Here is a 15,524-nt window from a genome sequence, read left to right on the forward strand (position 1 = left end):
GTTTATAGATTGGCATGTTTTTCGAAATACATCAAACACTTCTCCCGTTGAGGAAAAATGCCCAAGTTCCAAGTCCAAAGAGTGCCTGCCTTTGTTTTAGGTTGATCAGCTACACTCTGTAGCATAACATACAATTGTCTGGGTATATCACATATCATGTTACTAGCTTTTGAAGATGAGTGTCAGAATGGCAGAAGTGTCGACAATAGAGATGGTATAGGATTGTAAATTCAAATAAAAGAATACCCTCTCAAAGGCAGACATTTAAATGGAAAAATGACCAAAGCCCGGCTGAGAATGGTAAATGGAATAGAATACAGATGCATCTTATGTTATGTCAAATAATGCAACACTTGTAAATCAAGCTCAGCACTCAAGCCCAGTGGCTTAGAAAGCAAATGAGTATCTAATCTAGCCAACAGGCCTGCACCTACTTGAAAAGTAAGAAACATGTGGAATTCCATACTCGAATATTACTTTTAATTATTATGAGACTGCGTGCAAAACACATTGGTTGATTAAATGTGATTTGAAAACACATTTCAAGTAAAAATAATGTTTGATAGGTGACTATTTCTTCTGTCCTCATTATAAGAAATGCATGTGCCAGCGTGTCTGAATTATAATAGCTGGATGAATTTTGTTGTATTAGTCGGCATAGGGAGCAAAGGCAGACACTCAATCCAGGAACCCATGCTTTGCTGGCTTCCTTAAACAGTATAACATGTCTCCTACTCTTGGGCTATGCTGCATCGCTCATCTGCCCTGCATCTGTGCCTGTTGATGTCATATCAATTGTTACCAAATACAGGCTGGTTTATCATTCACTAGACTTCCATTCAATACTGAATGTGCAGCAAAAGCCCCATGGTTGAGGGCAATCTCATCCATATAATGAGGAAATATAGGCTAATTCAACAATTTTGTGATGAGGTGTTGCCAGTATAGATCCCACTGTTCAATGGCACCTTTAAAAATGCCATTCTCTTTGCATTCTATAGGACCTACAAAGTTTTGACAGATACACAAACATCACAACTACTGTGGTACTGGGGTTAGCTAACTGCCTATGCTGCACAAAACAGTGACATAGAAAAGAACAGTGGTTTAGTAGTAAACAATTGATACTTGGCTTTACGTTACAGGCCCACTACATATACTACAGCTGTTCAGAGAAATGTCTTAAGGTTTTGTGTTTCATTGATAGATACCTTTCAGATATTGTATGTAGAAAACTGTATCGATCAAAAAAACGTTTATAAAGAATTTACCAAATTTGCAACCTAATCCTTTGTAGTAGTCCCTATTAACCTAATATTATTAACCTAATATATAAAAAAATCAATATTCGTCAAAATGCATTTCCTGTTTCTTGGTTTGAGAATTTCATGCAATCTATTCAGATAATGATCAATTCAAATTTGCTCACAGCCTTACATTTAAAGTCGTCAATGTCTGTTCAAGTTAGATTGATCCTGATTGTTTGTGTGTTTAAGATACAAGGTTCTCAATGCAAGTGCTATTCCTGAAGGACAGTTTATTGACAGCAAAAAGGCTTGTGAGAAGCTGCTGGGATCCATTGATGTTGATCATACTCAGTACAGATTTGGACACACAAAGGTATTTAAAAATCTAGCAGTGAAAAAGAGAAGGTTTTCATCATAGGGAAAACAATTTATGAATGTTTCAACTTCTTTGTTGAAGGTGTTCTTCAAAGCTGGTCTCCTGGGTACACTAGAAGAGATGAGAGATGAAAAGCTGGCAGAGCTCATCACCCGCACTCAGGCTGCTTGCAGGGGTTTCCTCATGAGAGTAGAATTCAAGAGGATGATGGAAAGAAGGTAACGAATTTACCCAATATACAGAGTATTAACACATTTAAAAGCCTATTTGGCTTAGTGATTCTGTACTTATATCTTCAACAGAGAAGCCATATATTCTATCCAGTACAATATCCGATCATTCATGAATGTCAAAACCTGGCCATGGATGAAGCTTTACTTTAAAATTAAACCTCTTCTGCAAAGTGCTGAAACGGAAAAAGAGATGGCGAACATGAAGGATGAATTTGAAAAGACAAAGGAAGCTCTGGCAAAATCTGAGGCAAGAAAGAAGGAACTAGAGGAGAAAATGGTTTCCCTCCTTCAGGAGAAGAATGATCTTGCACTACAGGTTCAATCGGTAAGAGAATAGCTAGAGAATATAAAAAACTTACATAGCTTTAGATGTATACAACTAAACAAATGCCATTGTTACAATTTTATTAGGAAAGTGAAAACATAGCAGATGCAGAGGAAAGATGTGAAGGGCTCATCAAAAATAAAATTCAGCTGGAATCTAAAGCGAAGGAGCTGACAGAAAGACTTGAAGATGAGGAGGAAAGTAACGCTGAGCTGACGGCCAAGAAGAGGAAACTGGAGGATGAATGCTCTGAGCTGAAGAAAGATATTGATGACCTTGAACTCACTCTAGCCAAAGTAGAGAAGGAAAAGCATGCCACAGAAAACAAGGTAACAACATGATGAATATGAATATTTAATACAAAACCCTAATTAGGACATCTGCAAGACAGAAAGTAACTTTACGATGTTAATGATATAAAATTAATTGCAGTTATTTATTATGTATTTACTGATCCTGGATGAAAGATGAGCAGTTGGATCTTACACTGCTTTTACCATACATAAGCAGCCGTAGCCTGAACTATTTAATTACTTCCTTTAAATTGTCCCATTTTATCAGATCACTTCGATGGTAATATTTCTTTGTCAGATGTTGTAGTATTAGTGGGCTTTCTAGCCCTTAGGTACATTTCTCCTGATCTCGTGTTTTGTTTAAACTACATTTTTCTGTGTGCTCTCACATTGTGGTTGTGATTGAAGCACTTTATCACGCCATAGAGGCTCAAAAGACTCTCAACAGCGAAAGGCACTGACATAAAGCCTGTTTGAAACTATTTGAGGCTGAGTTCAAGAGTTTAGTGAATGGCATTGCCGCTTTGACTCTATGTTTAGCACCTATAGCTCGTGGTTTCAGGGGGTATGTTCATTTTTAATTATGAGTTCTCTTTTCAGCCTGACCTATTCATTGATTTAGGTTTTTGAAACGGTTCTGCTTTCTGTTTCTTGTACCCCTATTCTCTTATTTATGAAATATCTTTCAAAACAGGAGAACTCCTTGTTCTTAATCTACCTACTGGGTCTTCTTTGTGGGAACAGTTTTAATCATCAATAGGTGTAGGATTGTCCGGCAAGTCCCTGGTTGTTCTAATCTTCCCCTTTGTCCTTCTCCATCTTTAATATGTGCTCTAATCAATGCGAGGTCTGTGGAGTGTAACAGCAATACTCTACTTGACTTGATCACTGATGATGCCCTTGATAACTTTTTGATCACTGACTCTTGGTTTTCAGATGATTAAAAAAAACACTGATTATCTCATTAATTTCCTTAATCACGAAGAATGTTGCGGGAGGAGGTTTAGCCACTATTTTCAAAAGTATGCTTGCTCCCAGTTTCTAATTTTGCTTTGCTAGCCTGAGATACCATCTTCCAGATTTGCTGAGTGAAGTTGTTGCTTTCAGCTACTCTGACCATTCTAGCTATCCTTTGCTATTGCCCACCTAGTAATGATTCCACCTTTCTAGGTGGGTTTATTGATTATTTGATAAGCACTGCTTTAGGCAAACGTCTATGATTTTAGATGATACTATGCCAGTTTTCTTCCCTGTTTGCACATGAAGTCCTGCTCTGAATATATTGAGGACTGCTAGGCTGTCTTTACCTCAGCTAATTCTAAAAAATCTCTTACATCTTGACAAAAAGAGTTAGAAAAAAGTGAGAACTGGGCAGAAACCTACAAACGCTTTCCCTCTAGCTAATTGTAGAGCAGCCATACAGAATCATAAGAAGGTCATTTTTAAGGTAAGCGTTAATTAAGATAGTAGATACTATTCTTTCTTCTTGTGACATCAACATCTTGGTCTTTTCCTCTCAGAGTAAGTACATTATTTCAACTCTTTCCTTTGTGACAAGATCTTAGATATTCAACAAGAGATCTTCATCAAACACATTTTTCATATTGCCATTACTGGGCTAACATGTCTTCCATTGCTGTTCGTTTGTTCGAGTATCGACCCGTCCTAGTTAGAGAGGTTGTACCTTATCTCTCTTCCTAGGCTCCATCTGGTGCGACTTATAATGTTCTGCCTGCATATCTGACCTTTTCCCGCCCTGATACATTTTCCCCTTATGTGACTAAATTCATGAATCTCTCCTTTTTCATAAGGCCTGGTTCCTGCTGCTCTTATGGAATCTGGCATTAACCTGTTTGAGGAAACGCAATCTTGATCCTTCTATTCTTAATAACTTTCGCTGCATAGCTGGTCTCCCCTTGGCTCTTCAAGAGCTTGGAAAAAATTGTGGCTGTTCAACTTCAACATCAAGTTGAACAAAGCAAACCTCTTAGTCCTCTTCAATTTTGTTTTGGCCTTTACATAGCACTAAGTCACACTTATAATGGTATACGATTATATCCTTTCAAATGCTGATAGGCACATGACCCTTTTTGTCAGGGTGGACTTATTGGCAGGTTTTGAAGCAGTTCATCATGCTATTCTTCACTCCGATCTGTCTGAAGTGGCTGGAGCCTCAGCGCATGCCATGACTTGGTTTCAATCAAGTCTCACCAACAGAACTCAGCAAGTCATCATGAGGCACATTCCATGTGGAGTTACAAAGGGTTCTCCCATTTCTCTGCTTCTTTTTAATATTGACGTTAGGCAGCTGTTTGCACTCCTAAAAAAACAGAGTCTTCAGTTTTATTCCTACGCCTATGATCCCCATGTGTACATAAGAATCTGCTCTCCCTTAGATCTATCCCCTCTCCCAGATGATGTTGAATAACCAATAGCTGTTAAAATCCGTTAAAACTGAATTTATTTTTCTTGGCCCTAAATATCATCTTCTTTTGGACACTTGGAGTTCTAATTCAGGTTATGCCAACTCAGTAAAAAACGTGGGAGTTTACCAGGAGGCCAATTTGAGCATTAATAAAAATATTTCGAGGTTGTTAAATCTTCTTAGATTAGGCTGCTGCAACAGCAGAGGCTTCACCCTTTTCTCTTCCAACCTGACCTGGCCTTGGTAACTGCTGCTCTTTTCAACATTGTGGAGTGTCAGTTGGAAAGCCTACAATTCGTTCAAAATGCAGCAGTTCATTTGATTTACAATTTCCCTAAGCTTACTTCTGTCTATACTGCATATCAAGCTCTTCACTGGCTTTTGCATCAACAGCGAGTTCAGTTTAAGATTCTTTGTTTAATCTATAAATTACTATATGGCTTAGCTCGTTCTCATTTAGCTGATAGGATGTCCCTTCATTTTCCCTCACACAGGCTTTGATCTTTCAATGGTCTCTTGTTTTAGGTCTCTAAATCGAAGTGTATCACAAGAGGTGAAAGTTTTTTTACAGTGGGGCCCTCGGTTGTGGAACGCCTCCCCTTATAACATTCAAGCTCTTTTTAAATTGGCTGACTTTTCATAAAGCACTTAAGACATTTATTTTCTACTTACCCCTTTGGTCAAGTGTGTCTTACTGTTTACTACCCTGCAACCAGATGCAGTGTATTCTGTTAGATTTCCGTGTGATCTGTGCGTTTATAAATATCATATCACCTTCATGTACATATACTTTTTTATTTGACATTTTCAGGTTAAAAACCTGACAGAAGAAATGGCGGTTCTTGATGAAAACATCTCAAAGGTGTCTAAGGAGAAGAAAGCACTTCAGGAGTCTCATCAGCAAACCCTGGATGACCTTCAAGCAGAAGAAGACAAAGTCAGCTCTCTGACTAAAGCCAAAACTAAGCTGGAACAGCAAGTTGATGATGTAAGTATCTAAATCATAATAGGATGGCATGTGACACAAGATTTTTTTTTTTAAATCTTTGAGAAAGACACATGCTTAATAAGGTTAAGAAATAATGTCACCTTTTTACAAAACATCATGATTTGAAATGCAAAGATTACTTCAAATCTGGTTTAGAATAAATAATGCTATTGAACTGTAGAAGGCATAATACATTAAGATTGCTTTGAAATTATTTTGTGCGGTAATATGAAACAGGATCAATCATAGATTAGACAGAAAGAGCTGTTGCTGTCAAACTGAGAGGTATTCCTATGTAGGAAGGGTCCATAGAACCACTTGATCACTATAGAATGCATGTCTTCTCAGCTGAGAAAGCCCATAGTTCACTGATCAATCAAAGTGATGTTACGACCACCAAAGAGGTACTTTTAAACAAAACTAATAGAACAGCTGGGGAAGCTATAGGCTTAAAGGAACTATGAGCCAGCACCGCAAGAGCAAACTTAGAAATTCACTGTTCCATGTCATTTCATCGCGGGATTTTTTTTGCATTTTTTTCTACCACGAATTATAGAAAAAACCCATAGAATGTTTTTTTTTGGGGAAAGGGGCTTTCCCCCCAAATCCCAATTCCCTTTCAGTTTTTATCTATTCCCAAACACCCACATCTCATATATAATTTTCTAACCGCCCCAAAAAAAATCAGATGTTTTTTTTCGTTAAAGAATTCACCATAAAAAACCCCGCGAAAAAACATCCCGCGATGAAAGGACGTTGTACCAAAAATCACAGAGGATTAGGACATTACCAGGAACATTAAGGCAGAGGAACCTATCAAAGTGCTTCTTGACAACCAGGTGCGCCAATGAAAAATATTATTACTCAGAATTCCTGTCAGCTCCAATAGACAACAAGTAGGTCCTATAGGATTGTATCTTAAAGCCAGTACTGCAAAACAAAAGAGGTGATTGCTGGAAGGTTTAAACCTCTGGCAACCCTGCGGACCATCGTTCTTCAGCCTGCCAAGTCACTACAGAAATGGGAAAGACCATATGCAATTCAGGCTTGCTCGGACCCACAAAGGGGCAGTCCAGCCCAAACTGCTAGGTCACATCCCTTCTGCATGAGACCACAAGCAACACCAGACATGTTTCTTCATCATCATTGAGGTGTAGCTTGCGTCTCTATGCTCATTAAGCTCAAGACCCATGTCTGGGCATAGCCGTCTAACTCTGGATGACAAAGCAAAACAAAGCACCTCTCACATGCCCATGCCCTTGCTCAAACCTGACTGCTTCTATGTACAACATTAAATATGTAAATATGTAAGCAATTTATTAACTATATGTATATATGTACAGTCCACGCAATGTAATGTTATGCCTCTTATTCATGTGTGTCTTATCCTGCAACCAAGTTTTAACGTAATCTTACCTTCCTGTTCTCTGTTGCGCCCTGTTACCCCTGGGTTTTTTGCACCATACTAAATAAATAAACAAACAAACAAACAAACAAACAAACAAAAGAGGTGATGTATGGAAGGTTTAGAATGCCAGTGGTTAAGATTAATTTTAAACCTTCCAACTATCATCCCTTTGGTTTTGTTTTATATTTTCTTTCTTCATTTCCCTATAATGGCCATTTGATGGGGTGAATGTTTTCCAAAAGTTAGATTATCACAGAAACACAGTACTGCACTGTTTTCACAAGAAGACCAGTCTGTTCCTTAGAAAAATGATCTATCTGACTTTCTGAAAACCTTCACCTTCCATCAGGCATATGCAGGAAATCTTTTCAGAAATCACATTAAAATGTATTTCTCATACAGATGATTCACAGAGGATACATGTTTATGTATGATGGGAGGACTCTGGATGCAAATCCTAGTGCCCCACAATCTGGCTCACCTTCCAAATGTACATTTTGTTTTGTACCTGACACTCAGATAGGCATTGACACTCAAGTAGGGTCCTGCTGACACCAAAATGCCATCTGTCACCATGCACATGGGCGTTTGAAGTGCATTTCATGTGACCGAGCTTACATTGTCTGTCACCTGAAATTGCTATTTTACATCTCCTCTGCTTTAGTGGTGGAAATGTGAGACAGAATGTAAACCATGGTGATTTGAATGAGTGTTTCTATTTACGACACACCAAGACAGATGGCGGTCTGAGTAGACCCCGGACTCCCCTGTGCATGGCCTGTGCCCGTTGAGGTCATGTGCAGGGGAAGTTCATTCCTGAGCCTATCCACCTGATCATCAAGGATGTGCTTTAGAATGGACAAGCTCATTCTGTGGCATTTCCCTAATTGTAGGCTTTTTGTTAAAGTCAAAGTGGACATTCAAAAGGATTTGTGCATTCAGTGATTAACTCTGTTCGCTCCTAAAACAACATGTATCCTATTTTCCAATTTACCTGAGCAGTTGTCTCATATGATATTGCTCCGTGAACCGAATATTTCATGTTCTTGCTGATACATTGTGAATATTTATCACAAGAAGGAAACTATGATTTGAAGTACATATACTGAAAATAACAGGAACACGTGCTGTGCAGAAACAGGTATTTTACAAATAAAAGTGTTTTATCATTGTTAAATCCTCTTAAATAAATGTTTATTCACTTTCTTGAAAACCTCTAATCTGAGATGTAAGCGCACAGATGATTGGCAGTAATAACCTAGCACTTTTCGTCATGTTGTTGTTAAAATACACAGCTGGAAGGCTCCCTGGAACAGGAGAAAAAACTTCGGATGGACCTTGAGAGATCCAAGAGGAAGCTTGAAGGTGACCTCAAGCTGTCCCAGGAAACCGTGATGGACCTTGAAAATGATAAACAGCAAAGCGAAGAAAAGTTGAAGAAGTGAGTGTTTCACTTAAGAATAAAAATAACTTAATTCCTTGAGAGTTTGCTTCCCAGTATCACTTTCAATAATTCCTTTATCTTGTAACTACAGCAAGATCTGTTTATTTTAACAGACTGTGATATATTTTAAAGTAATACAGTATGCGAAAGACAATTAGGCATGATGTGCTGCATCAATCAGACAAATTTAAATGCGTCAAATATTATTTACAAATTTAATAAGAGGAAACACTGTTAAAAGCATTGGAGATTAGCCTGACAAAACCAATGATGGTGAAACACATGCACGTGCACCAATTGGTTTGTATCGGCATGTAATTGATGTGCATTAACCTATAATCAGTTTTAAAATGTGCAATTAATATGTGATGTATTTGAATTTGTCTGATTGACCAGTGCATCAGGTCTAATTGACTTTCATATACTGTACAATTTATGGGCTATTGGGTGCCTAACAGCCTTCACTTAGGTGTTTACAGCAGGACTTAAAGGTAATTGATCAATTGGTATTAATGAACAGAAAGCTACTAGGAGGCTAGTCGCACTGTTTAAACATCCCCCTTTGTAGATCACAATATTTTAAAGTAAGCATCATCATTTATGAAACCTTTTAAGGCTAGTGTGCTCCTTTTTAAAACATTAGACACATATAATTGTTTCATTTGGAAACGACTCTTCTTTTCTGTACAACACAGTCATAACCAAAAGTCCTGACCACTAAGCTAGTTGACCTATTTTCTCAGAGCGATTTACAATTGTTGCAGTATCACTATCATTCTAAAACAAATTTTAAAAACATTTAGGAAAGACTTTGAATTGAGTCAAGTGCACAGCAAAATTGAAGACGAGCAGTCTCTGGGGGCTCAGCTACAGAAGAAAATCAAAGAGCTTCAGGTAACAATTTGAGTATCTGGTTTTCAACTTGAACTTCTGCATTAATAACGCATCATAAAGTTAGAATTTAAAATTAACATTTACAGAAATTAATCTTGTAGGCTCGCATTGAAGAGCTGGAGGAGGAAATCGAAGCAGAGCGTGCAGCTCGGGCAAAGGTTGAGAAGCAGAGGTCCGATCTCTCCAGGGAACTGGAAGAAATAAGTGAAAGGCTGGAAGAAGCTGGTGGAGCCACCTCAGCTCAGATTGAAATGAACAAGAAGCGTGAAGCAGAGTTTCAGAAACTGAGACGAGACCTGGAAGAGTCCACTCTGCATCATGAAGCTACCGCTGCCGCCCTGCGTAAGAAGCATGCCGACAGCGTCGCAGAACTTGGGGAACAGATTGATAACCTGCAGCGGGTCAAACAGAAGCTGGAGAAAGAGAAGAGCGAATTCAAGATGGAAATAGATGATCTCGCCAGCAATATGGAGAATGTTTCAAAATCAAAGGTAAGGGAATGCAAAATGTTGTACTCATCAGAAATCGTATTTCTCCTGTTTATTCTCAAGCTTATGCTGTCACCCTTACCTTAAAGTCTAACCTGGAAAAGTTGAGCCGCTTACTGGAAGACCAACTCAGTGAGGTTAAATCAAAGGATGAAGAACATCAGCGACTTATAAATGATCTCAGCACACAGAAGGCCCGCTTCCAGACTGAAAACGGTAAATCTTTTTCTTCAAATGTTTTAAATGACAAACTGTACATATGCATGATTGGCAAAATTCTGTTACAATCTATGGCACTATTTCAGAAACAATCCTATCTTTGCCTTAAACATAACGGAACGTATCACATAATCCTTTATTTTCCATCCAGTAGAAACAGTTGTTAAATGTATATAGTGTCTTTTCACCTAGTTATTTTTTGAAAGATAAAACAAGGTTGCATTAAATTGGCAATAACGTTGATGAGTAAATAAGTGGCAGGATAAAAGTTGAAAAATAGGCACGCACTGTATGATGAAAGTGAGCTTGCAGTCAAACTGGAAAGATAACATATAGAGATGACATGGCACTGCATGTCCCGTTCAAATCGACACAAGAGGTAGTTGAAACTGATGGAAGGATGGCTATATTGAGAGGGCTGGTGGAGAGCAGGGAGGTATGCATAGTAAATACGTATGCCCCCAACCAAAACACAGCAGCATACTTTAGAGCCCTGTGTACCAATCTTAGTATGTGTATAGGGAGCGCAGTGACTGGGGTGGGGACTTTAATTGTGTGTTGGATCCTGTGGTGGACAGATCTGATGGCGGGGTGGGTAAGCCTAGCCCAGCGGCGAGAGCGTTGCAGACACTGCTAACTGATTTTGGCTTTACAGATGCGTGGAGGATGAAACATCCCACTGAGAGGCAATATTCGCACTATTCAACCCCGCATCAACTGCACACTAGGCTCGATTACGTCTTTGCTACAGCAGATGTGATGTCTGAGATTACCCAAATCGAATATAAGGCTAGGGTCCTCTCGGATCACTCGCCCCTGATCCTCGGATGGCAATATTGCCCCCCGAGGGCGAAGATCCCTACATGGCGCCTCCGAGCGGAGGCGCTTAAAGATCCGGTCTTTAGAGAAGATATAAGGGAAGAGATTACTAATTTCTTTGAGGAGAATAGAGAATACTGGGAGTGTTGATTCCGCTGGCACGTTATGCAAAGCTTTTAAAGGGGTGATGCGGGGGGCAGCTATTGCTAAGTCAAGAGGGTTACAGGGTGGGGTCTTGGCTGACCTGCAGAGGACCGAAACTGAGCTAGAAACAGCATTGAAGAGCGGTGACGTAGACCCAGAGCTGGTACTCCAACTACAGCAACAATGTGCAGGGCATTGGGAAAGACTCTGCAATCTCAATTATAGGAAATATGTTGAGAGGCAGCACGCGGGGGGAGATAAGACAGGCCGCCTTTTGGCCTGGCTATACAAAAGCGAGACCCCTAGGCCTCCGATTAGGACCATCATTAGGGAGGACGGGGATGAGGTGACCACGCAAGAGGGGGTTAACAAAGAATTTGTGGAATATTACAGAGTGCTGTACGGAGATGATGAGATGGGTGACCAACGCAAGATAATTGAAACGTTAGAAGACATAGGGCTGCCCAAGAAAAGTGAAGAAGAGAGGGAGGAGTTAGATGAGCCAATCACGTTGGAGGAGTTAGAGGAGGTTGTGAAGCAGTTGCCTACCTGTAAGACCCCAGGAGCAGATGGGTTCCCCAGCGAATTCTATAAAGTATACAGAGAGGAAATCCTTCCCCCAATGCTAGACATGCTTAATGAAGCGTTTGAGATAGGACGGTTGCCTGAGTCACTCAGAGAGGCGATCATAATACCGCTGCCCAAGCCCAATAAGCCAGAGCATAGATGTGATTCCTACAGGCCTTTGTCGATGCTAAATCAAGACAGCAAGATTCTCACGGCTGTCCTAGCGAATCGATTGCAGAAAGTGATTGGTAGACTCATACATCCTGATCAAACGGGTTATGTCCCAAACAGGAACATAACACACAACCATAGGCGACTTCACCGGGTGGTTGACTGGGGTAGTAAGAACGAGGGTGAGGTGGCGATAATGTCTCTAGATGCAGTTAAAGCTTTTGATTCGGTCAAGTGGTCATGGCTATTGGCTGCTTTGGAAGGGTATGGAATGGGGCCGGGCTACATCAGGTGGGCTAGGATGTTATATAGTGAGCCACTTGCCAGGGTCTGAACTGGAGCGGTGATATCCGAGAGATGGCAACTTGGTAGAGGCACCAGACAAGGGTGCCCCTGGTCCCCGATGCTTTACATCTTAGCCCTGGAGCCTCTGGCAATATGCCTTAGGGCACAGTATGATGCGATAGGCATTGAGGTAGGAGGGGAACGACACTTGATATCCTTGTACGCAGATGATTCGTTACTGTACTTGCAATACCCAGAAGAAAATCTCTTATACATACTTGAAGTGATGGAAAGGTATGCAGAGTTGTTGGGCATATCGGTGAACCCCCAAAAGTCTGTCATATTCCCGCTAGGTGGCTATAAGGGGACCCCTGTAGATAGACTACTGGTGCTACAGGTACCATGGGCAACTAGCTCTTTTCGTTACTTGGGCGTAGAGGTATATCACACGGTGGAAGAAGAACACAGACATAACACGGAAGTAGCCGTCGAGAAAATTAGGAACAGCATGCAGTTCTGGGCAAGATTGCCCTTCGCGATGATGGGGCGGGGGGCTATACTTAAGATGGTAGTTCTGCCCAGGCTCCTGCATTACTTTAGTAATATCCCATACATAATACCTAAGAAGTTTTTCAGTAAATTGAACAGCATGTGTAGGGATTTCCTGTGGCATGGTACCCGAAATAGAGTGGCGTTTTGGAAACTGCAGAACTTTTATGAAAAAGGAGGTATTAGACTGCCTCATTTTGAGGCTTATTATTTAGCGGGACAGTTACAATATGTGGCTAAGTGGCTTTCTGATGAAGTGACCCCTGAGCACAGGGTGCTTGGACAGGACTGCGCCCCGTTTTATTTGAAAGAGATGATTTGGCTGTCTGAAACCGAAATGAGGGGGCGTCCTGCGATGTTGAGGCTTGGATGGAAAATTTGGCGTAGGGCTTGTCGTTTGATGGAAGTCCCATGCCCGTGCCTCCCGCAGATACCTCTGGTTGCTTTGACAGGAGGGGATAATCAACTGAGAGTGATTGTTAGAACCTACTGGGAATCAGTGGGGCTGGCAACGCTAGGCGATGTTTGGCAAGAGGGATCCATTAAGGAGTTCATAGAACTCAACGAAGAGGCGGGGCTACACACGGGCCAATATGTCACGTACATTAGGTTGGTGCAGATGATTAAGAACACCTGGCCAGAGACAGTTTTGATAGAAGAACCAGATGCAGTTTTGGGAGCAATATACGATATATCCGAAGGAGGGCATGAGATCTCAGGACTGTATGAGATGGTGATGGCTAAGGCGGGGAAAGATTTGACACATCTCAGACTGGACTGGGAGGCCGAAGTGGGGGCCCCGATAGAGGATGTGGTGTGGGAGCATGCCCTGGGCTACCACAAAAAGTGTCTAGAAATGCCAGATTAAAACAAATACAGCTGTATGTAATGCACAGGGCATACATGACCCCTTTGAGGATATCTAAGTTCCGAAACGCTGGAAGACAAGTGTGTCCTAAATGTAACCTGGAGAACGCTGACATGACACATATGTTTTGGTCGTGCCCGATCATAAGGTGTTTTTGGGGAGAAGTGGCGCAGAAACTGGCTGATAAAGGGGTTACTCTTGTCACAGATACAGCCTGGGCCTGCTTACTGGGCGGGTTTCCTAGGCCACGGAAACTTAAGCATATTGAGAAACTGAGAAATCTGGCGTATGTGCTTGCGAAACGTAGGATCGCCATGGGGTGGAAGAAATGCCACAAACCCAGGGTGGATGTATGGTGGAAGGACTTGCAGAAATGGGCGGAGGCTGAAACAGTGGCATGGCAAGAAGCGATTAGCCGGGCTGATGAGGAGGAGGCGGGCACCCTGTTGGCTTGGAAAACGCTAATAGCAGAATTGTTTGGAGTAATATCAGATCCAACTGACTCCGAAGAGAACGAAACCCAGCAGCATGTGCCAAACATTGAATGAGATTGACAAATAGGCTCACGGGGGGCGGGAGGGGTAGTGGGAGCAGTGATTAAGATAATTTGATGTGTAGTGGATCTATTATGATTATGCTGCTTGTTTGGTTTTTGTTGTTTTGTTTGCATAAAATTAATAAAAGAAATTAAAAAAAAAATACTTATAGAGATGACAGGCAAAGGGAGCAAGACGGTTCTAGGACCATAGAGCTGGAAATGTAAAGAAATCATCATGTTTTGTCATCAACATCAGAGGTGGGTGGTGCAGCATAGGAAGGGCAATAAAACACATTAAAAATGGAGGAACAAAGATGGAAAATGCTGTTACATGAAAAGATTCCCAAATCCGGGTGAGGTAAAACCTGATTTTCATTACAATACTAAATCAGATTTATTTTTTTTAAAGTATTACGTTTAGTCAATGTTAAAACAAGTTTATATGTTAAAATAATGTGATATCACACTAACAGCTTTCATTGATGCACTCAAGTAGAATGTCCACATTTCGGAAAATATACCAAAATTACTTAACATACACATATTTTCCTATAAGGTGAGCTCTCGCGTCAGGTGGAAGAAAAAGAATCTCTAATTTCGCAATTGACTAGAGGAAAACAAGCTTTTACTCAGCAGACAGAGGAACTAAAGAGGCAGCTTGAAGAGGAAACAAAGGTAAAATGAATGACTGTTTTTGGCTTTATCTTATGCAGTGAGTGTATGAATGCACATATAATACAAGCAAGGTTTGGACTATACATTTTAAAGGATGGGTTCAAAGCCTGACATACAACACTGCAGCGTAAATATTTCCATCTTAATTTAGTGAGAACACTTCAATAAAGAATATTCAACAGCAATAAAAACATATCCAAAAAGGCACCTTTGTGTTAGACTGCACAATCTTGGGACCCTAAAAGCAGTTGAACTATACAAGCAATGTATTCCAAGCCATTCATACATAAAAAGCGACTTGGTTTAATGCAGTATAGATCATCGTGAAGCCCCATTCATTATAAACTATAAAATAGACTTGGAAAAACGATCATATTACATGTTATTGGGACAGTGCTTTGTAGGCGATGTAGTTAGTATTGCTTTGGAAAGTCATTTGGACACGGAACAATTTGTTAAAATACAAAAATATAACAATAAAAATAAAATTAAGAGTTTTGATAGCTCTTCAAGATTCTAAAGGCAGAGCTTCTTGATTTACAAAGGCGCAATCCCATTGGCAAACGCT

The 15,524-nt window shown here is 40.4% G+C and overlaps 1 protein-coding gene across 1 annotated transcript in view; it reads left to right on the forward strand.

Annotated features, from left to right (window-relative positions):
- The window catches only part of LOC138568759 (uncharacterized), a 149,438-nt gene that overhangs the window by 24,318 nt on the left and 109,596 nt on the right, over window positions 1-15,524 (forward strand). The window contains exons 19-28 of the mRNA XM_069646542.1: window positions 1,497-1,620; window positions 1,705-1,841; window positions 1,926-2,181; window positions 2,268-2,510; window positions 5,711-5,887; window positions 8,591-8,736; window positions 9,543-9,633; window positions 9,735-10,124; window positions 10,211-10,337; window positions 14,838-14,956. Coding sequence (XP_069502643.1) covers window positions 1,497-1,620; window positions 1,705-1,841; window positions 1,926-2,181; window positions 2,268-2,510; window positions 5,711-5,887; window positions 8,591-8,736; window positions 9,543-9,633; window positions 9,735-10,124; window positions 10,211-10,337; window positions 14,838-14,956 — 1,810 coding nt within the window. The remainder of the gene's footprint in view (window positions 1-1,496; window positions 1,621-1,704; window positions 1,842-1,925; window positions 2,182-2,267; window positions 2,511-5,710; window positions 5,888-8,590; window positions 8,737-9,542; window positions 9,634-9,734; window positions 10,125-10,210; window positions 10,338-14,837; window positions 14,957-15,524) is intronic.

This window comes from Ambystoma mexicanum, chromosome 2q (genome assembly GCF_040938575.1).
Source record: "Ambystoma mexicanum isolate Mex_15411 chromosome 2q, UKY_AmexF1_1, whole genome shotgun sequence".
NCBI lineage: Eukaryota > Metazoa > Chordata > Amphibia > Caudata > Ambystomatidae > Ambystoma > Ambystoma mexicanum.